Source organism: Notolepis coatsorum (assembly GCF_963971535.1).
Source record: "Notolepis coatsorum genome assembly, chromosome: 2".
NCBI lineage: Eukaryota > Metazoa > Chordata > Actinopteri > Aulopiformes > Paralepididae > Notolepis > Notolepis coatsorum.
Genome location: NC_140166.1, coordinates 209,992,300 through 210,015,236, shown reverse-complemented (window position 1 = coordinate 210,015,236; position 22,937 = coordinate 209,992,300). Strand labels below are relative to the sequence as shown.

Here is a 22,937-nt window from a genome sequence, read left to right as displayed (position 1 = left end):
AAATCTGCACCTATTATATATGAGTATTCGGGATGGTTTAACATTTCTTCGGTTAGTGAAGTGAAGAAACCCACTTCGTACAAATTTGGGGCATATACCGCTGCTAATGCAATTTTCCTGTTATTGTGTATAATCCTAGCTATAGTTATGCGCCCCTCAGCATCCGACCATACCCCTTTCAATTCGATATTTAATTTGCGTCTGACGACTATGGCTACCCCTCTAGTTCTCGTAACAAAAGAAGAGTGACTAATATTATGGTATATGTTATCCGCTAACGTATTTATGTCTTCCTCTAAAATGTGCGTTTCGCTTAATAAAGCCACGTCCACATGTTCTTTTTTCATCAGTGTGAGCACGCTTTTGCGTTTGTGTTGTTTGTTTATCCCTCCGGTGTTCCATACCATTATATTCAAACTAGCCATAATCTATGCATGTTTTTGTGTAGTTTTTGGTAATGTTTCTGGAGTGTGAAGCTACAATAGATGTACATCCAATTAATGAGGTCCCGTTGAGAGCTGAGCTTAAAACATATATATATATACAAATAAAAATCCCCTAATTTCCCCTCACCCAGAAAGTCGTACAGGCCTGTGTTCCAAGAACACATCCTCCGCGATTGACTTTCTCCCCTAGTCCACCGGATTGCCCAAACTGAGCATTGTAATCTTAATCTACCTATGCTAATTGCCATAGGATCTAACATTTCCATTCTATTGCAATAGAATGTCGCTTTTGGTCTTGCACCTTCCCTTACTGTAATGAAGTGTTGTGATAAATGACAGAAAAAATAAAATAAACAATAAAAAAGAGAATAAACTATTATCGACATATTCATTTGAACCCTCTACTAACGTGTGGAAAAAAGGAAAAAAGGAAAAGATTGTAGAGCAATATTGACACCTTAATGTGAAGAACATTGGAAAAGAACAATGTAAGTTAAAATATATTTTAAAAAATATAGAGTAATGAGAAGAAAAAATTAAATAAAATAAAAATCAATGGAAAGATATAGATAAGGAATGAGAGATAGAATAATTATCAACGTGGAGAAGCCACTAGTCTCGAATTAACATATTAGATAAGATAGAAAAGCAGCGCCTTTTAGAGCTTCAATGTGCCTTCAATGGAGTGATTACTTAAATTGTTAGAATAACCTTGTAGTGTTCATACGTTTAAGTGTGGTTAATTTTTAAAATATTATTAAAGACTGATAGAACTTCATTTAATTTGTTATCTGCTATGTGTATACACACCGGATGTTTATTGTTAGAGTTGTAGGCTTCGTTGTCATGGTGCCTTATATTCTAGAAGGTTGTAGAGTATGCTAGTGCCTAGACTATTTTATGTTCCAGAATGATCTAAGAGACCCAGGGCATTTGAGCGATAAACCCAGAATATTCCAGATAGATCTTTTTGCAATGATATGTATTTGTCTCCTCCGAGACCAGAGTCTGAAATTATAATGTATTATGAATCGTATTATACACAATACACATTGTTATAGACGGCTTGCATATCGTCTGCTACCTTGATGAACACAATAAAGTCATTCTAACACTGGTATACAATGAGAAAGAGGCTTATATGTTTCCGACATTTTCGCCCTGCCTTGGGTTATTTGCTCCAATTCGATTCAGAAAATCCTCAGCTTCCATAGGTGTGTGTATATCTGACCTGCGACCGTCACTGCCCACGAATGATAACAGCGCTGGGTATGATAGCCTTGGCTTGTAACCGGCTTTGAACAGCTTTTGCATCACAACTTTGTATGGTAGACGTCGGTTGATGGCATCTTTGCTCAGATCTTCGTAGATAAATATTGGTTTACCATCATAACTCAGATTCCCACGTTGGTTGCGAGCATATTTGATGATGTCATCCCTTGTTGTAGTCTTCCGCAGGGTGACAATGATGACTCTTGGCCCGTTGATTCTTTGCCCCCGAGAACCGATTCTGTAAACTTGTTCCACTTCTGGCACTTTGTTTGGATCGATGTTATTCAAAATCGTTGATAACACTGTTGGAAAGTTGGGATCTTCGCAGTTTACTGCTTCTTCAAGCCCTACAATGCGGATGTTATTCCGCCTGTGGTAGCGTTGGGTTTCTAGTTGCCTCTCCGCCGCTTCGTTTTTAAGCCCTTGTATTTCACTCCGATATTCTTCTTTCACTCTTTCCATCTCATTCCCCATCTCTGTCATGCCACCCTCGCTCGCCTTGACTGCCTTTGTGATTTCTGTCACCGAATTCTCCACTGTCGTGATTCGCATGGACTGTAAAGCGACCGCTCTCATAACCTCTTCGAATTTAGTATCGATGTGTTCAACGTGTGCTTTGAAAGCGACCATCTGTTCTTTTATCAGGATAGTCAGAGAGTTGAAGTCGGGTTGTGTAATTGAACTGCTTGTGTCAGTTGATGTTGTTGGAGCAGTGAGGGCTCCGATGGATGATTTTGCTATTATCTTCTCAAAATCGCCTGCTTTTTCCTTCACGGTATTTTTTTCTGATGTTCCTGTTATGTTGTCATCTGTTGTCTCCCTCTCGGGGACAGTTGTCTTTGTTCCCTGTGTATTCTCCTCTATATTCCCCGCGCCGGGGCTCACCAACGGCTCTGCCACCGCGTCGCCTGTCATTGTCTTTGACCGAGTTTCAATCTGCGCCGTTAGATTTGCCGTTTCTTGTTTCTTTCCCGTCCTTTCCTTATCCCTAACCATGTTGTCTTTTGATATAGTTAGTAGAAGGTCTTATCAATACATACGATGTGGTCTAATCTCTTTTGGTACTGTCCAAATAAGGTTTTTAAACGAAATTAACGATAACGGGAGCGGAGCTGTAACCAATTGCGTGCGCTACATATTGCAGCTAAACCGGAAGTCTTCCAAATACCGTCGGGATTTCTAAATACCCTGGTATACCGTAATACCGTCATACCGCCCAAGCCTAATCGACATCAATACTTGGAATGGCGATCAGATAATTGGAATATTCTTTTTGGAGTACATCCTAGTCAAGGTAAGGGCTATATGCAGGGCTGTACGCTAAGCTTTTTCACTAGGGGCACACCTGCCCCTAAATGAGAAATTTAGGGGCAAAGAATATTTTTTAGGGGCACATTTTTAAATAGCTATTTTACCATTATAGTAGGGCTGGGCAATATGGCCTCTAAATGATATCGCGATATTTTTTGGCCATATCACGATATATATCGCGATATTTTTACATTTGCTCTAAAGCACTTAAAAATGCTTGATTTAACCCTTTGATGCATACAGTCACGCCAATATGATGATTATAATAAGTCCCTGCAACATATGTTTGCATTATTAAACCATGAAGATGCTTTAAAAAATAATTTAATGAAAATGTACTAAGAGTAGTCTACTGACAAATCAAAATTGATTTACATCTAAGACCATTTATATAAAAACTTGTGGGTGCCTTTTTTTGCACAGTACTGTGTTTTCTATCCACTTTAGACAAACACACACACACATGTATGTATATATATATATACACACACTAGTGTGAGAAAATAATAATCACACACAAAGGGATAATGGCTTATAGCAGACTTAATGATTTTAGAATATTTCAGATAATGAAATTAAATGTTTATATCATCAACTATCCAGTTAGTATTTATACTGTAACGTTTGGCTACTTTAAATCATTGAATGTAGAGAGAGAGCGAGAGAGAGGGGGTGAGAACGAACGAGAGAGCCAGCCCCCGCCCCCCCTCGGGTTTTGTTCTAGGTTCGCGTTTTGATCGTCTAAGCTGCCGTAGGTGATGACGTCACACTCGAATGTAAACAGGAAGAGTTTAACACACGGAGATGGAAACTGGATGATATACAGAAACGAATAACTAATAAATATGAAGTTATGTTTAAACTTCTGTCAAGCGTTGTCAATATAACCCACCCCCTTTCCTCACGAATGGAACTAGTGTTGTGGAGTCCACTTTGAGCATTTTCCAGGGTTAGCAGCTAACGCTAGTTAGCTTAGCATAGTCCTAATGGATAACTTGGTTAGCAGCTAACGTTAGCCCATTGCTCGTGTCAATTAAATTGCATGTTATTAACTCTTTCAGTGCCACGCCTGGTTTTCCATCGGCGCCAATGTTAACGTTAATATCGCCTAATCTATGTTTTAAATTATGGCTATGTGTCTAATCTGCCCATCGCATTATCAAAGACTATTTTCCAGTCAGTGCTGTGAAGACAGATTGTTTTTTTATCGCATCGTTTCCATTTCAGAGCAGTTAGAAAAGCCCCCGTTTTGATATAAAAAACAGCTCATTCTGGAGCATTCTATGAAAATCGTCTTTTAGTGGAATATTCCACAACGTTGATATTCGTCTGCCTTTTTATGAATCGTTTTCAAATAAACGCTAGATGATCAATATTATACGTGCACGCAAGCACATTACGGCCGCGCACTGATAATCGCTCCGTTGATTACCTCACGGAGTTTTACAGTGAAACCGAAAGAAGACATTTCACAAAACAGCTTATAACTTCATCAAACTTACTCCGATTATCCTACCACTGATAACATAGAGTCCTTACCTGACATCAAATGGTATCCAACTGGTATATTCCAATTCCTGATCACCATTCGAAAAAATCGATACGTGTATGGATCCAACGCGACACAGTAGATCTCTATGATCCGCGGGGATCTGAGGCTCCAGAATGAACTCTGGTAACCCCGGCTGGATCAGTGAACTGGAAAATGTGGAGTACCGGATTTTTTTCCCCATTCATTTTCATTGAGTCCATTCCAAAATCACTTATGTCATCTGGGAGACGACAGGGGGCGCTTTTTTCCACAGTGATCGTCGGCGCCCCTCGGCTATACTCGGGTAGGCTCGGGTGATGCAACAATTTTTCAGATCGCAAAAAAAAATAAAAAATCAGAGAAATCTCGTGAGTGGCTAGCAACCACCTATAAAAAAAACACGAGAAATCTCGTGAGTGGCACTGAAAGAGTTAAAGGTCCGCGCTGGTCTGTCTAATGAAATTACAACCGCAACATTATGTCGCACTGTACAGCCCTGGTTGTAGGCTAATGTTTAAAAAAAAATATCCAATTTGTATGGATTAATTTAGGAGTGAAATGCGAATGAAGGGTTGAAATCACTACTCGCAACCTTGCCCCCAAATATTATTTTCCACTCGCACGGGCCAAATTAAGGGGCAATTTGCGATCATCTCGTCGCAGTGTACAGCACTGATATGGTATCAATCTTGCGTTGATCCAAGAATCCATTCCCCGCGATCCGAACGTATGTGTGTAATGTATGTGTGTAACGTATTCCGTTGGTGATGATCGAAGCATAGAAAAACTACCCCCCCCACCCTTTCATGCATTCATGATGAAACATAATGCCGATAATATAGCGTTGATTGTACTACTACTAGTACTACTGTGTGTTCTGTTTACTTAGTTTACAGTATCCCGTTATAGAATAAACCGCTGCCAGACACAGCGGAGAGAGAGAGGACAGACATGACAGAGGACAGACACAGCAGAGAGAGGACAGACATGGCAGAGAGAAAGGAAAGACAGCAAACAGAAGACAGACAGAGTTCAGCGTCGTCTCTCTGGTCAGAAACAACGTCGTCACCACATCCGTAATGCTCTCTTAGATGCATACATTGGACCATGCAGGGTTCGAAATTAACGGGGGCTCGGGGCAAAATGCCCTTGAAAATGGACAAAATGCCCCCGAATATCAGTTAAGGGGGGCAGAAAATGCCCCCGACAGTTTACTAATTATATATATAATTATATATATGATCTACAGTGCGAGCATTTCCCTTGTATTTGGCCCTAATAATATGTGTGTGTGCGCCACCCGGAAAAATCATTTACTCGAGACGAGTGACGATTACAAAACAGCTCCGCTGTTATAATAGTCCCACATTACACAAGGCGCATAAACGTCCAATCACAGTAGCGCCCGAAAACAAAGTCACGGTACCGGCTTAGGCAAGTTATACATTCAGAATCAGACAACGCAAAAAAATCAGCCAGCCATGAAGCCCATTCATTTTTATTTTGAGCAAAAGAGAGACGAGGAGAAAGAGAGGAATCCGGCTGACATGGCTTTTGAAGTGATATTCGCACGTGTTTTTGCGGGTCCAGTCCCCACGGTATGTTGACAGAATTCGCAAAACACCTTATCGACTGAAGCATAAAAGTCATTAGGATACTGCTCTGCTCTGAATTTAGGGCTTAGTGGGGAATTTCTTCCGACGTTAACGTTAACGACGCACCGAAGCAGCTAGACCATTTCTCCGTGTTGTGTGTAACACGCAGCGGTCCCCGCCTCCTCCCTCCTTGCAACAAACGTTCCACCCAAAAACGGAATTTCTATTTCATAATGAATTAAATAATTGTATAAAGAATTTTCAATGTTCTGTCATCTAATAATATATTCCATTACCTTTCCTATCTGTATCAAAGTCAAAATGTTGGTATCATAACAACACTACAACATACAAAAGCAGCTTGACAACCGATATCCTTTGCGTTTGATTGATTGAAAACTTTATTAACAGATTGCAGAATGGGTACAATACAGTACAGCTCAATACACACAAGTTAAGGGGATGCAGACCAGAGAAAGACTTTCGTCTTGTTTACATCAGGGTCCCCCATTTTCAATTCATAGTGTGCACACGCACAGTATAATAATGCATGAGATAAATAGTTAATAAACTCTGTGTTACTTGAACAATTTTCACTGTGCTCCTAAATTTCTTTGTGTGCTCCTAAATTTTTATTTAGATTTTATTTATTAACATTTTATTTAGGAGCACATGTGCTCCTTGGGAAAAAGGTTAGCGTAGAGCCCTATATATGGAGACATTAACATTACATTATCAAACATAGGGACGAAGACTGTAAAAAAAAGTGTCAACAATGTTTTATAATCCTTATGTTAATTTTCATCATAAAAATTCAGTGCCCCCGAAATACAAAAAAAGCCCCCGAAAATCAATTAAGGGGGGCAAAAAAAGCCCTTGAAAAAAAATGTTAATTTCTAACCCTGGGACCATGTCTACACCAACATATACTGTAGGTGCAACAATACATTGGACCATGTCTACACCAACATATAGGAGCAACAATACATTGGACCATGTCTACACCAACATATACTGTAGGAGCAACAATACATTGGATTGGACCATGTCTACACCAACATATACTGTAGGAGCAACAATACATTGGACCATGTCTACACCAACATATACTGTAGGAGCAACAATACATTGGACCATGTCTACACCAACATATACTGTAGGAGCAACAATACATTGGACCATGTCTACACCAACATAAACTTCCTGTGTATCACTTGTGCCGCTGACTCAGATTCCCCTAGGTTAAAAAATAAATACGCAATTTAAATCAGAAAATGTTCCATGTTGACTATTTCTGACTTTTTCATCGACTAAATCTAGACAAAAAAGACAAAAACTGACTAAGACTAAAATGCTCAGACATTTAGTTGACTAAAACTGACTAAACGAAAAATAAATGAAGATGACTAAATATGATGAAAACGAAAAAGGAGCACTTGACACATGACTAAGACTAAAACTAAAATGAAAATAGCTGCCAAAATTAACACTGCTTTCCATCAAGTTTTTTTCTATTGTGTTAATAAAGTACCGCTCCACATTTGTTGGCGGTCTCTTTTTTTGCTTCCCACTCACTGTGAGTCATTACATAGTGCCTTATTTGAAAGTATCTAAACATGTCTTTCGAAGGCAGATCAAAACATTGCTGTAGCTGTGCAAACGATTTCAAAACAGTCTCCTACCATTAATTGATTGCTAGTAACCAGGCCCAAGTCCGCCCACTTTTTAAATCCCCCATCGCCAGTTAATAAAGTTTTCAATCAATCAAACCGTGCTGAGAGGACCACTATTCAGATGGTTGATGTGACCGTGCTGAGAGGACCACTATTCAGATGGTTGATGTGACCGTGCTGAGAGGACCGTGCTGAGAGGACCACTATTCAGATGGTTGATGTGACCGTGCTGAGAGGGCCGTGCTGAGAGGACCACTATTCAGATGGTTGATGCAGTGTTTCCCATTAATTACCTAGACTGTGGCGGGCCGCCACAGTCTAATTGGTCCCGCCACAATCTTATAATGAACCAAAAAATATTATTAATTAAAAATAATAATAATAATAGGGATGCATCAGTAGTATTGGCAGTGGTAGTAGTCGTAATAGTAATCCAGTATATTTTTTTATTTTCTAAAAAATAAACCAGTTCAACACAGGTAACCACTTTTGCTTCATTTCTTTGATGGCTCAAATGTATGCTCTAGTCGATTTTGTGTTTTGAGCACAAAGTTCATCATAGATCTAGCCTCTTTATTTTGCTCTCAAAGTGCACCAGATTGATGCATTTAACTTTATAAAAAAAAATTAAAATCCGGGGGGCATACACATGGACCCCCGTAGAGGGGCAGAGGTTCCCCCACCACAGTCTCACAAAATCCTGTGGGAAACACTGGTTGATGTGACCGTGCTGAGAGGACCACTATTCAGATGGTTGATGGAACCGTGCTGAGAGGACCACTATTCAGATGGTTGATGGGACCTTGGTGTGGGGAGCCAGGTGGGTACTGAGAGAGGTGCATACAGAAGTTAACTGCAGCTTGAAGATGATTGTCTCGTGAAAATCTGACCATTTCACAATTTCAAGTTGCCGTTGGTGGTAAATATAGTGCTTTTATCCAAAGCACTTTACGACCTATGCCTCACATTTACCCATTCACTCGCACGTTTACTCACACTGACGGCAACCATGCCAGGTGCCAACCTGATCATCTGGAACAGTTAGGGGTTTGTGTCTTGCTTCTAGGACACTTCCACACACTGCCAGGAGAAGCCAGAATCTAACCAGAAACCTTCTGATTATTACCAATCAACCACTCTACCTCCTAAGCCACTGTAGGGCTGGGTTGTATGAAATAAAACCCTATTGTCACATTTACATTGCTAATGACAAATTAAACAATAATTTAATGATTTGAAAACACCAGCGGACAAATATCACATGCTCCATCACGTTGAACCCCCGGTCATCATGTTTGAAATGTTTTTCCGTCATCCTGTTCGTCAGTCATCATGTTCGTCTGTCATCATGTTTGTCTGTCATCATGTTCGTCTGTCATCATGTTCGTCTGTCATCATGTTTGTCTGTCATCCTGTTTGTCAGTCATCATGTTTGTCTGTCATCATGTTCGTCTGTCATCATGTTTGTCTGTCATCATGTTTGTCTGTCATCATGTTCGTCTGTCATCATGTTCGTCTGTCATCATGTTCGTCTGTCATCATGTTCGTCTGTCATCCTGTTTGTCTGTCATCCTGTTTGTCTGTCATCCTGTTTTGTCTGTCATCATGTTTGAAAAGTTTGTCTGTCATCATTAGGGATGCACCGAAAGAAATTCTTGGCCGAAACCGATACCGAAAATAGGAAACAGTTGGCCGAAAACCGAATGCCGAAAGTTATTAATATATATATATATATATATATAATGTATTTATTTTTATTTTTTAGCTACCCGATTATGGCAAAAGACATGATTATGGCAAAACTTAACTTAAATAATATTAATAATCACTATTATGGGCCCATAAAACATTTATTCAGCACTTTTGAATGCATACATTAATTCCAGACTGACTGCTGAAAGATTGTACAATTTAAACATTTTCTCTTTGCATACAACAAAATGTGCATTAAAGTCAAGTGCATTTTCTTTTCTCTGTAGGATAACTACAACAAAGTGCATTCAGAACAAAGCCAAGCCAAGGTGCTTTAAAACTGCATAACGATCTGCATAAAGACAAACACACAGGACTGTTGTACTACATCTCCCATGACTCTTAGCAGGGGATGACGTAGCTTACGAGAGACGGGTCAAAGAGGAATGGAAGCATTAGCTAGCTTAACGCTAACGTTAGTTCAAAAGGTTTTAACCGCAACGGGCATATAGTAATGGCGAGGATATAAAGCATGTTAAAGACACATTTATTGGATGCGTTGCTCGCAGAGTTTATAGAAACAGCGTGACTCCCAAGAGGAGTTAGTTATCATAGGCTGCAGAACGCAGGAAGAGCTGCCAACAGGGAACAAAATAAGGTCGCTTTCACATATAGTTTTGGTGGACTCTGTGCGGTTCTGGTGGTGAAGTTGCAACATTGTTGCATTCTTCATTTGGTTCGCCTGCGTTCACATAGAAATCTGTGAGGCGCACCGAACCTTCTGAACAATGTCACGCGGTCGAAAAGGGCGCTTGTCTATTGGACAGTGGAAATGTGTGTGTGGCTGCGAGCCCATGTGTGTGTGTGTGTGTGTGTGTGTGTGTGTCTGTGTGTGGACTGTCTGCGAGCCCTCCACATCAGCGGAGGCGAGTTTTGACATGGCATTGATCCATTGTTCTATTGAAGCACATTACCACCATCCTCTCGCTAAACAACTTGTAGACCACGGTGTTTTTATGAGTGCCCACAAGTAGCTGTTTTATTAATAATATAATAAGCCGCGTTTTTTCTTCCTTCTTCCCAAGATGCACAGTCTCACAGATAGATAGATAGATAGATAGATAGATAGATAGATAGATAGATAGATAGATAGATAGATAGATAGATAGATAGATAGATAGATAGATAGATAGATAGATAGATAGATAGATAGATAGATAGATAGATAGATAGATAGAGATGGGTATCGTTAGGATTTTATCGATACTACTACTCTTATCGATACTGCTTAACGGTTCGGTACTTTATCGATACTCTTATCGGTTATTTTAGATTATTATTTAAATATATTTAAATTTTAAAAAAAATTATAAATTATTATTTGAACGGCTTAAGGCTATATCTGTACTTGATATTTGTTTGTTGTGTTGCATATTTGAAATAAACTTCAATCAAATCAAACCCCCGGCCCCCTCTTAAAAAACAAAAACCTGTGTTTAACCTGGCCATCTATAAAACATCATGCTAAAACTGTGAAACAAATGTCCTACTCCCCTAAAGAAAGAAATACATAGCAAACATGACTCAGTTATGCAATAGTGCTGCTGCTTTTTATTTTGTTAAAATCTTTTAGTTAATAAGACTACAAAATGACTACAACGATTTCACGACGTTTTCCTGTCCACGCCGGAAGTGCATCGGATACCTACCTTAACGTTACATTTTCAACAACGGAACAGATTGTTGCTAATTAAACACTTCATGGAAACGGAGTAACGTTAACGCTATGTCGAGTTCATACGTGTAGTGTAGTATGAACTCGGCGAGTCGGCATAACGTTAACGTTAGTCAGTTTCAGTGTACTGTTGCTGGATGGTATACTCTATTAGCTCCGTAGCTAACGTAGCTAGCCACGTTAACGTTAAATGTTCAACAACAGAACAGATTGCTGCTAATTAAACACTTCATGGAAACGGATTAACGTTATCGCTATGTCGAGTTCATAAGTGTAGTGTAGTATGAACTCGGCATAACGTTAACGTTAGAGTGTACCATCCAGCAACACTGAAACTGACTACTAGCTCCGTAGCTAACGTAGCTAGCCACGGACAGGCACCTCCAGTCCCTACCCGTGTATGTGTGAGTGGCTCGCGACAAGTGTGTGTAATGGCTTGCTGCGGCTCGCTTCTCGTGCAGAGACAGAGAGAGGATCGTTCGCAACTTTTAAATAATAATAATAATAATTTCTCTAGAGTATCGATAGCAGTACCGAGGACGTCGGAGCTTATAAATACTCCGGTATTTTCTAATATAGTACCGGTTCCCGTTCAAAACCGGGGTCCGGGGGGCATCCCTAGATAGATAGATAGATAGATAGATAGATGCAGTGTGCTTGTTTTGCAGTGAATGAATGCTGCGAGCAGTGGTAAGGTAATAATAGTATTGACGTGGCATTGATCCATTGATCCAATGCCGTGCGCCTCGGTAATAATAATAAGCCGCGTTTTTTCTTCCTTCTTCCCAAGATGCACAGTTAGTTAGATAGATAGATAGATAGATAGATAGATAGATAGATAGATAGATAGATAGATAGATAGATAGATAGATAGATAGATAGATAGATGCAGTGTGCTTGTTTTGCAGTGAGTCCTGCGAGCAGTGGTAATAATAATCACTTCCTATATTTGGTTCGCATTTGGTCCGATGAAGCGAACCGAGAGTTCGCCTGTTTGGTCCGCGAACCGAGTTCGACACGCATTCACACAAACCCGAAAAACCGGACTATCGAATTCTGGTCCGAAAGTCCGGACCAAACAGCCCCTGTGTGAAAGCGACCTAAGCACACGCCATTCACCAATGGCCTGTAGATTTAACGTCTGGCGACAAAAAATAATAGGTCTGCCCGCCATCTGGCGTTTAGTTCATATCGATACTCTTATTTTGAAAATCCTGTGCGGGTCTCATTTCCGCCCCAAGCGCAGCTCCAGTCATAATATCTGGGCTCCGGCAGCTAGCAACGTTCAGGTTCATATGATACTCTTTATTTTGAAAAATCCTGTAGCAACTCCGCAAGTCATACGATATCCGCCCACTCCGTGTTTCTTGAAAACAGAGCAGCGTTAAACACAGCAGCGTTAACACAGCAGTGCACCTACAGACTAAAAATAAGTCTGTGGTGTTTTTTTTCTTCTCACAACGAGTCAAATGCATCTACATGCTTTGCACCGTCGCCATTCCTTTATGCCCACATCGCCCGAAATTAACGTTTATGTACCAATCACTACAACGTTAACGTAAGCTAACAAGCTAATCCTGATCAGACGAGGCAGAGCCATAGTGAACAGCAGACAGTGGACTGAGGAAAGGGAAATGGGGGGGGGGGGCACTCTCCCCTTCCCTGTGTGTGTGTGCGTGCGTTTGGAAAGACGACGAAGTCACTAGTCAGGACTCAGGACAGGAGTATATTATAGTAAACTGAGGATTACTGAGTGAGAATGGACAGATAATGTTGATATTCAAATATAAAAGTTTCGAGAGGAATGGAAGTTTGAAGACGGACTACAATATGATGCAGGGGTGGTGAGTTGAAACACAGTGCGTGTGTGTGTGTGTGTGTCCCGACCCCACTTCTATGTTTCAATAAATTATTTGCATTTAAAACTATTAACGCTGGCTCATTCCTTCAGTCCACTCAAAATTATGCTAATATTCCTTATGTTGTTTATAATATTAATTGAAAATAGCATATGAGAGTATTATATAGTAATAATAACACATGGCGATATACTAAAAAGCTATTTATAATTTTTGGCTGGTAAAAAATCTGCCTGGCTGGTAGTTTTTAAAATCTACCAGCCAAATGGCTGGTAAGTCAAAAAGTTAAGTTTGTTCCCTGGCTGCCAAGCTGCTCACGTTACACGTTGCGCGTTTTGATTACGTCATCACAACAACACTTTAGGTTACGAACGTTACGTAACCCTGTTCTTTGACATTCAGTGATATATTTTCGGTGCTAAAACCCTTTCGGTCGAAAGCCGAAAGAGCCTTTTTAACCATTTTCGGCCGATCATTTTCGGTGGCCGAATTTTCGGTGCATCCCTAGTCATCATGTTTGAAATGTTTGTCTGTCATCAATGTTTGTCATGTTTGTCTGTCATCATATTTGTCATGTTTGTCTGTCATCATATTTGTCATGTTTGTCTGTCATCATGTTTGTCATGTTTGTCTGTCATCATGTTATGTTGTCTGTCATCATGTTTGTCTGTCATCATGTTTGTCTGTCATCATGTTTGTCTGTCATCATGTTTGTCTGTCATCATCTTTTTTTTTTATCTACTTTTTCTCCCTTCCCCAATTTCGTATTGTCCAATTCTACCCTCCCCTGTCTCGAACGCTGTTGGCCATGCCTCCCACAAGCCGGCTGCAATGTGGACGAAGCCTTGCATCACGTGTCCCCTCCGGAACTCGAGGAGGCAGCCGTCACATCTTTTCACCTGAACAGCGCGATCTCTGGTCTGCGTGGGAGGGACACGCCGCCCTCGTTGCTTCCTGATTCTACTGTGCAGGCGCACCAATCGACCTGTAGGAGTTGCTGTCCACAACGTCCGATCCCCACCCACCAGCTTTCCACCCCCTAATACTGCCAATTGTATTAGTATGAACGACCAGCCAAGCTGGTAGCAACGCCGAGAGCTGGGCTCGAACCCAGCGTATCCTGCGTTGGTGGCGAGCGCCTTGCCCACTGCGCCACCTAGCCGTCATCATCTTTGTCATGTTTGTCTGGCATCATGTTTGTCATGTTTGTCTGTCATCATGTTTGTCATGTTTGTCTGTCATCATGTTTGTCATGTTTGTCTGTCATGTTTGAAATGTTTGTCTGTCATCATGTTTGTCATGTTTGTCTGTCATCATGTTTGTCATGTTTGTCTGTCATGTTTGAAATGTTTGTCTGTCATCATGTTTGTCATGTTTGTCTGTCATCATGTTTGTCATGTTTGTCTGTCATCATGTTTGTCATGTTTGTCTGTCATCATGTTTGTCATGTTTGTCTGTCATCATGTTTTGTCTGTCATTATGTGAACGGTTGTTCATTCAGTTCAATTAATGGGGCACAGAATTAAGAATTAATAATCAGTGAATACCACGACCACAACACCAGAGGGAGCTCCACAAATCATGTTAAACACAGATTCGGCTCAAACAAGGGACTAAACACGTTTCGCAATTATGCCACATCAATGTGGAACGCCCTACCCAAAGCTGTAAAGGAATGTGAATCACTACCCACTTTCAAAACCACTCTCAAAGAGCACCTACGGGAGACTGCAATTCGAAACTGGCCCCTGTAAATGTCCTAACCCAACCCTCTCCAATGTACAGTAAATGTCCCGACTCCTAACCCAATAATACACGAGACCCTCTTCTTGGAACCAAGTATATTCCAATGTACAGTTTTGCTTACAGTTGTACAGTTTCCCCCACCCTGCCTACCCCCCCCCCCCCCCCCCCCCTGCCTACCCCCCCTTAACACTTTGACTGCCATGAAACGTGTTTAGACGTCATTGCTGGCCATGCTCAAGTTGCCGGAGGACGCTGTACAGCGTCCTTATATCAATATTTCAAAAATCTGTGATCGGATTCATATGTCCCCTCCGCTGGCCTGAGATCCACCAGCAGGACCCACTGAGCTCTCTGGCGGTTCAGGAGCGCCATCTGGTGGCCGATCGGCGCAATCGCTTAACAGGATGTGCAATAGAGGTTGTGCTAGACGTCCGTAGTACTTCCGGGCACTCGCTATAGGTCCCGGGACTCTGGCTCGTCACGCTACACAGTGATCGATTGCCAATAACTCGATAAACAACATGATTTGGACGTATATACCATTATACAAGCTGGAGATGGACCGGGTAAATTTACATCCCATAATGATAAGACTTCTACTCTACGATGATCGCCCAACGGCGCGCGGAGACTGGGGTGAGTTTCAGCGTGTAACGTTACCGTCTTCGATACTAACTGCTATTATCAACATTTGACCCACATTAGATGATTGGTATAACGCTGCCCACGGAATTATAAACGCCCCCTAGCCCATCCGGTCAACATCAGATGACGTGTAGTAACTTCTAGAAGTACGTCTAGTTGGAATTTTTTATATCGCGCTGATTGCCATAAAACTGTATTGCATCATCAATATAATGCATTTGGGGCTATAGATCACGTTCTGGAGAAAGCTGCAGAAAGAGATGAAAACATACTTATACATTAGACCATACTTTACTATGAATATGTGAATGAAAAAGTTTAACGTTGCTACACAATGAACAATACATATAGGACTTTGAATGGGCCCTAATAATGGCAATGTAGCAATAGAATTTAAAAAGTTATAGCCATGCAAAGAAGGGGTACTTCTCCATAGACAAATAGAGCCGGCAACCTATGGTATATCATGAATTTAACCCAAGGCAACCAAAGTGTTAACAATTGTATGTATTGAGCTGTACTATATTGTACCCATTCTGCAATCTGTTAATAAAGTTTTCAATCAATCAAGCATCCAATTCCCTGGAGGAATGTACCTGACATACCAATATGGGACAGTTAGGTTGCCAAGAGATTCATAATGTCGGTATCGGTACATTTTGGGTTATTAGTTGACGTCACATCACACTGTAGCTGAATTCTGGAAAATCTATTAATACCACAGGGCCATAATATCATGGGAAACATTCATACAAACACGTAACAATCTCTTCCAGGTGTGTCTTGCTGCTCATTTTCTGGAATCATCGCCAGGATACAACATCCTAATTTAAATAAATAAATCAGCTTCTCAAAATGAATACCATTATATATCCAGTTGCTGATTAAATGCACCAATCAGCATTATGTATCCTCCGAGAAGCCAGCCAATGCTCATCAACAGGACATTGCATTTTAATTACAACTCGAGTAGAAGAGCAAATATTATTATTGCCCTGAAATTAATTCCTCCGCTGCTCTGGCAGCAGTATTATCAAAAGGACTGCTGTCACTCAAGAGACCTTCCACTGCTGTCACTCAAGAGACCTTCCACTGCTGTCACTCACGAGACCTTCCACCTCGCTCCTTCATCAGAGAGCGTTTTGTTGCCAGCTGGGGTGTTGTGAATTAATAATTAATTGCATGGTGAAAGTTAGCATGATTCTCTTGTTGTAGCTGCAGACAAATAGCATGCATGATGATTTCATACCACGTCCACAAAGACAGTAGCAGTGTTTGTGTCCATATGCGTGTGTGTGTGTGTCAATATGTGTGTCTGTGTGTGTGTGTCCATATGTGTATGTATGTATGTATGTATGTATGTATGTATGTATGTGTGTGTGTGTGTGTGTGTGTCTATCAGCGTTTCCGTTAGCCGGTAATTACCGGTATTTGACTGGCAAAATCTGTTGAAGTCCGACAAATTTAATCTCTCCGGTCATAGTGTCCGGTGAAAATAGTTCCCTCTGGGCACAGTTTGATTATTTGAATTGTATTTGGATGGGCTGGAGTTGGGTGGCCTATGCGATGAACGAAACAATCATTGCGTTTGTTGTCGTTGCATCGCCAAGCAGCCGGTCTGGTAATGACGACGCTGTGTCAGTGAGAGCTTGCTGCTGGATTTGCGGAAGGCATGCAGCTGCAGACCCACAGAACCCACCAGCTTTGCTGGCACAGTGCGGTCCCCAGACCTGGAAAGCTGCTCTGCGGGTCTGCAGCTGGATGCTTCTTGCAAACTAACTGCGGCCGGCTCGCGCTGATATTGTTGGACCGGCTGCTTGGTGGAGCAACGATGAAACGAATGTAATGAATCGTTCGTCGCATGGGCTATTTAATTTTGGCCTGTTTTGGTACGGTTCGGGTGGTCAAGTTGTGCTTGGAGGGAGTTGTTTTCACCGGACATTATGACCAGCACCAAGTCGTTGGGAGGTGGAGATATACATCACGCAAACCCACGATAATGTTGCCGTCTCTCTGCCAAATTTCTCAGTTCTTCGCTTGATATAATTAATACAAATGTCCAATATAACGGAATTTGTTAGCTCATAAAAATGTGATTATAACAGACTGCTGTTTAGTGTCGGACCGACTGCCCACATACACGGTCTATTTTATTTCAAGTCAGCAGCAGCACGGAGTATCGAGGGACTTATTTTATTTGGAATATATTAATGACTGTATACGCAAAAGTAGTCTAGTTTTAAGTAATAATATTATAAATCTACATGACATTCTTTATATAGCCTGCCTATCAATTGTTTTAAAGCTCAATAAACTATGACCGGAATTAATCTCATTTGTCCGGTAGATTGAAATCTTGCAGGTCACGGAGACCGGCAACAATTTTTTCTAACGGAAACCCTGGTGTCTATATGTGTGTCTGTGTGTGTGTGTCCATATGTGTATGTATGTATGTGTGTGTGTGTCTATATGTGTGTGTGTGTGTGTGTGACCCATCCTCAGCAGTTAACCTCCTCCATCTAAGCGACGGCACCACGGTAGCTATAAATGGAAACCTGCAGCCTGCCTCCTCCTACACAATGCTTCCCACTCAGCGTTGGTCTCAAACACTCATCACTCCTCCATCTCCTCTCCGACTCACGCGCAGGAAGTAAACACAGCCATAGTCCATAATCACCGAATGTCAGAGGCGAGATGAAGGTCAGCGGAGTGAGATCACTTCTCAGAGAGTGGGGGGGGGGGGGGGGGGGGGCGACGTTCGCTCGCCCGCCATGACGAGGAGAGAGAATACTATGGAAGGCAGGACTACAGGGAACAGGTGCCCAGAGGAGGTCCGGGCGGGTCCTATGGAAGGCAGGACTACAGGGAACAGGTGCCCACAGGAGGTCCGGACGGGTCCTATGGAAGGCAGGACTACAGGGAACAGGTGCCCACAGGAGGTCCGGGCGGGTCCTATGGAAGGCAGGACTACAGGGAACAGGTGCCCACAGGAGGTCCGGGCGGGTCCTATGGAAGGCGGGACTACAGGGAACAGGTGCCCACAGGAGGTCCGGGGGCGGGTCCTACCGGTGTAGCGTCTGAGTTCTGCTTTCTAAAGTATCAACGTCAACAAGGTTCAGACTGAGACCAACTCCTCTATTAGGATGAATACACGTCTCTGTATGAACCAGACGACAAGCCTGTGGATAGACGGCCTCTGGCCTGCTGGGGCCCTACACACACTATTAGCTGTGTGTAGGCCTGCCACGATAACACATTTTGCTGGGCGATTAATTGCCCCCGAAAATATCGCGATAAGCGATATTATTGCGACCGGTTAGAGATTTTTTTTTTTTGGAGAAATTTATTTCCCAAAACTTTTATTTTGAAGCCCACCGCTCCGTCTTTTCCTGTGTTTTAGACTTTTATTTTGAAGCCCACCGACCGGACCGGAAGTATTGTTGTGATTATCAGGTACTTTGGGTACCAGAAAAGTCACGTGAAACACTGCAGACCACTGATTGGTCAGAATAGAGACGCGTCTCTAGGATTTCATAATCATTATGTTTGCAGCAGGCACAAGTGCAATAAACAAAGGATACAGTCACTGTGTATTCTGCCTCATTTATTGATTAAACAAAACCGACATCAACACAATTTGCCACCGAGCGGAGAGTTTAGTCTCGCAAAAAGATCGCTGACTTGTTAAGGCTTGTTGTTAGGTTAGGTGCTAATGTTGTGCTAGCGTTTTAGCATGGCTATCGTACATAGCGTGATCAATATAACTCGCTATTGATTGTTTGTATGAGTAACGTTAATGCTAGTAGAATAGACACAACGTGAGGTAATCACCATCCATTTTAAACCGGTTATTACCTAATGCTAACGTTAGCAAATAGACGCGACTGGTAACGTTACAGGCTCAGCTTGTTAGCCTAATGTTAACGTTAGCATAGACAGCCTAGCTAACGTTAACGCTTGTAGAATAGACACAATGAGAGGTAACGTTAGCGTTAGCAGAATAGACACAACGAGGGTCTCGTTAATGTTGTTATTGATTGATTGATTGAAAACTGTGTTTACTCTGTTTGTATGAGTAACGTTAATGCTAGTAGAATAGACACAATGAGGGGTAACGTTAGCCCCACGGAGCTCCTGTGCTGTGCTCTGTAGTAAAGCCAGCGGCCCGCCTCCCAACACGGACAGTGACTGACAAGGGGCACTGGGTCCGCCTCATTAAAACAAACGCGCAAATAGCAATTAATCGCGCCCGTCAAAATCATTGCATTCATTTTAATTATCGCGGCAATTAATCGATTTATTGCTTATCGCGGCAGGCCTAGCTGTGTGTGTCGATATGTGTGTCTATATACGTGTGTGTCGATATGTGTGTCTATATACGTGTGTGTCGATATGTGTGTCTATATACGCGTGTGTCGATATGCGTGTCTATATGTATGCGTGTGTCTATATGTATATGTGTGTCGAAGATATGTGTCTGCGTGTGTGTATGTATGTGTGTGTGTCTAAACTGTCTATATGCATGTGTCGATACTGTGTGTCTGTGTCTATATGTATGTGTGTCTATATGTGTGTCTATGTGTCTATGTATGTGTGTCATGTATGTGTGTGTCTATATGTGTGTGTGTGTCGATATGCGTGTCTATATGTATATGCGTGTGTCTATATGCGTGTGTCTATATGTATGTGTGTGTCTATGTGTGTCGATATGTGTGTCTTTATACGTGTGTGTGTGTCTAGTATGTGTGTGTGTGCTTGCGTGTGTCGATGTGTGTGTCTATATGTGTGTGTCTAGATATGATGTGTGTGTCTATGTGTGTGTGTGTGTGTGTGTGTGTGTGTGTGTGTATATGCGTGTCTATATAGTGTGTCTATATGTGTGTCTGTCTATGTGTGTGAGTATGTGGTTGTCTGTGTGTGTGTGTGTGTGTGTGTGAGTGTGTGCCTGGTTGTCTGTGACAGTGTGGTTTCCCATACATAGATGTATCTGTGGTGGCCACCCACAATGTAAAGCAGGCCCACCACAAAGTACATGTCAGACAGACATGTCATGTAGACACATTGATACTTAGCATCTTCTCTTCTCAAACACTGTGACTGTAGCAAATAATACTACCTTTACGAAGCTTCAAACACTGACCTACAGTATACCTGTACAAAGCTTCACAGTGTCTCTACAGTACTACCTTTACAAAGCTTCAAACACTGTGTCTGTACTACCTTTACAAAGCTTCAAACACTGTCTACAGTACTACCTGTACAAAGTTTCAAACACTGTGTCTACAGTACTACCTGACCTGTACAAAGCTTCAAACACTGTCTACAGTACTACCTGTACGAAGCTTCAAACAATGTACTACCTGTACGAAGCTTCAAACAATGTACTACCTGTACGAAGCTTCAAACACTGTTTTGCTTTCTGATCTCCTATTTAGAGCAAACAACTCCAGCTGACTAGACCGTCACCCTGGCCTGTAGCTCAGCTGGATGGGGGGGGGGGTAAACCAGCAGTGGCGCCCCAGACCCCACTTTTGAGAGTGGATGTGCTCTGAAGTGATCACATCCAGCACACGTGAGTCACAGTCTGTCCTCCATGTCTATACTGAGTGAGAAGCTCACTGGATCGTCGGCAGCATCAGTGCTGCATGCGGCGTCTCTCTCAACATTAGACCACTTTCAGGAATCGATGGCCTTATTTGTAACAACTCTGGTGACTTGCCCAGAGATGAGGAGGCAGAGAGGTGAGTGAGTCAGGAGATGATGACCTTTTTCAAACGGTATTTTGCCAAATATTCTGAGTACGATCGATGACGAGGAGCAGCGCCGATGTGCTGTGATTACATGAGTCACTTGGTGTAGTTACTATCATAATAACGCAGTCATCAAATGAGGCATATCATCTTCAGCTCATAATCACCCGTAGTTATACGTGAAGAAAGCAAAGTTGGGATAATGACGGCTTAGAAACGGCACTGATGAAAACGTATACCCAATGCAACTACAGAACTACTAAAAAAAGGGAATTAATCTGGGAGACATGTCTAATAGTCCACCAGAATAACTGATAACGGGTGCATGGATGGACGCAGGGATGGCACTGCCCTGTCAGGCCACAGTGGACAGCAGGCATCCCTGCAGACAAGATTGATTGATTGAAAACTTTATTAACAGATTGCAGAATGGGTACAATACAGTACAGCTCAATACACACAATTGTTAAGGGGATGCAGACCAGAGAAAGACTTTCGTCTTGTTTACATCAGGGTCCCCCAGACTGGGCCAAACTCCTATCCGGGCGGGAGTTTTGGCCGGAAATAATATGATCGTGTCCATAAACTGACCAACAACAGACACATTCTCTCTACTAATCCTAATCGGCACAAAGACTAACATACAGTGGCGGCGAGCACAACATTGTCTGCACTGTCTTTAATCTCAGACCAGTCGTCCATGTGCTGCCGTTCTATTGGCTTACATTTTTACTTAAGTTTTTAACCATTTTGATACTTTGACAGCTGTTTACAGAGACGCCGTGTTTGATGTGAAGATTATTCCGTCGAAGAAGAAGGTAAAACAGCCTGTAGTTATTTAGTAGTAGCAGGATGGTTATTAAACGTGCTGTAAGCAGCATCTCATCATCATCAGACAGCAGTTTGGGAAATTACAACAAAAACAACGAATGCCAATCATATAGATAGACCCGCTTGTTGACACAGTGGCGGCGTTGGTTAATAATTCAGGAGTGTGTTTCTCACCAGCAAACTTTCCAAGTTGACGGCTGATCTGGGATCTCTGATCATGTCCTCCAGTTTTTTCAACCGGTTTTCCATCCTCCTCTCTGCGCCGAGCGACATGTCTGCGGTTGTTGTTGTTGTTGACGACGATGATAAGTCCGTTAACGTTACTTTATGATCCACAAAGAGGAGCTTCTTCTCCGGAGGCTTTTTTTTTACTAGTTTACATGTGAACAGCAACAATGGCCGTGGGCCTAGCAGCAGCCTTGGACTCGCCTTCCTCCCCAAACAAGTCTGCAATAGTTCTGCACAATGAAGGCGAGATAGCCGCCAAGTACACAGGCTCCACTTCAACAAACACAAAGTACTCCCAAAGAAGTGTTTGTGGTCAAACGCTTAATAATGACGGTCAGATCTTGGAACAGGAGCCTGATCCATGGGTGGTGCTGGTGGTGGATGATGTTGGGTATAAAGTTTGAATTTAGGGATATTATCTCTGCAACAGGGCGTTTTCTTTGCCCCCCCTCCCTCCCTCCCCTCGCGTTCTGGCCGCGCTCCTAAACGCGTTGACTCCTTAAAAAATGCTTCAACTCCACAAAATGCTTGGACTCCTAAACACGCTTTGACTCAGTTTCCCAAAATTCCGCTGTTCTCTCCACACAGGAGGCACCGTCTGAAGTCCGGGAGCGACGCGTCTT

General features: G+C 42.1%; 1 protein-coding gene across 2 annotated transcripts in view; it reads right to left on the bottom strand.

The window, feature by feature from the left end:
• The window catches only part of LOC311224147 (rho-associated protein kinase 2-like), a 188,638-nt gene extending 165,938 nt beyond the window's left edge, over positions 1–22,700 (bottom strand). For both annotated transcript variants that reach the window (XM_084309005.1, XM_084309004.1), the window contains exon 1: positions 22,261–22,700. In XM_084309005.1, coding sequence (XP_084165131.1) covers positions 22,261–22,359 — 99 coding nt within the window. In that variant the 5' untranslated portion in view covers positions 22,360–22,700. The remainder of the gene's footprint in view (positions 1–22,260) is intronic.
• Between the last annotated feature and the right edge of the window lie 237 nt (positions 22,701–22,937).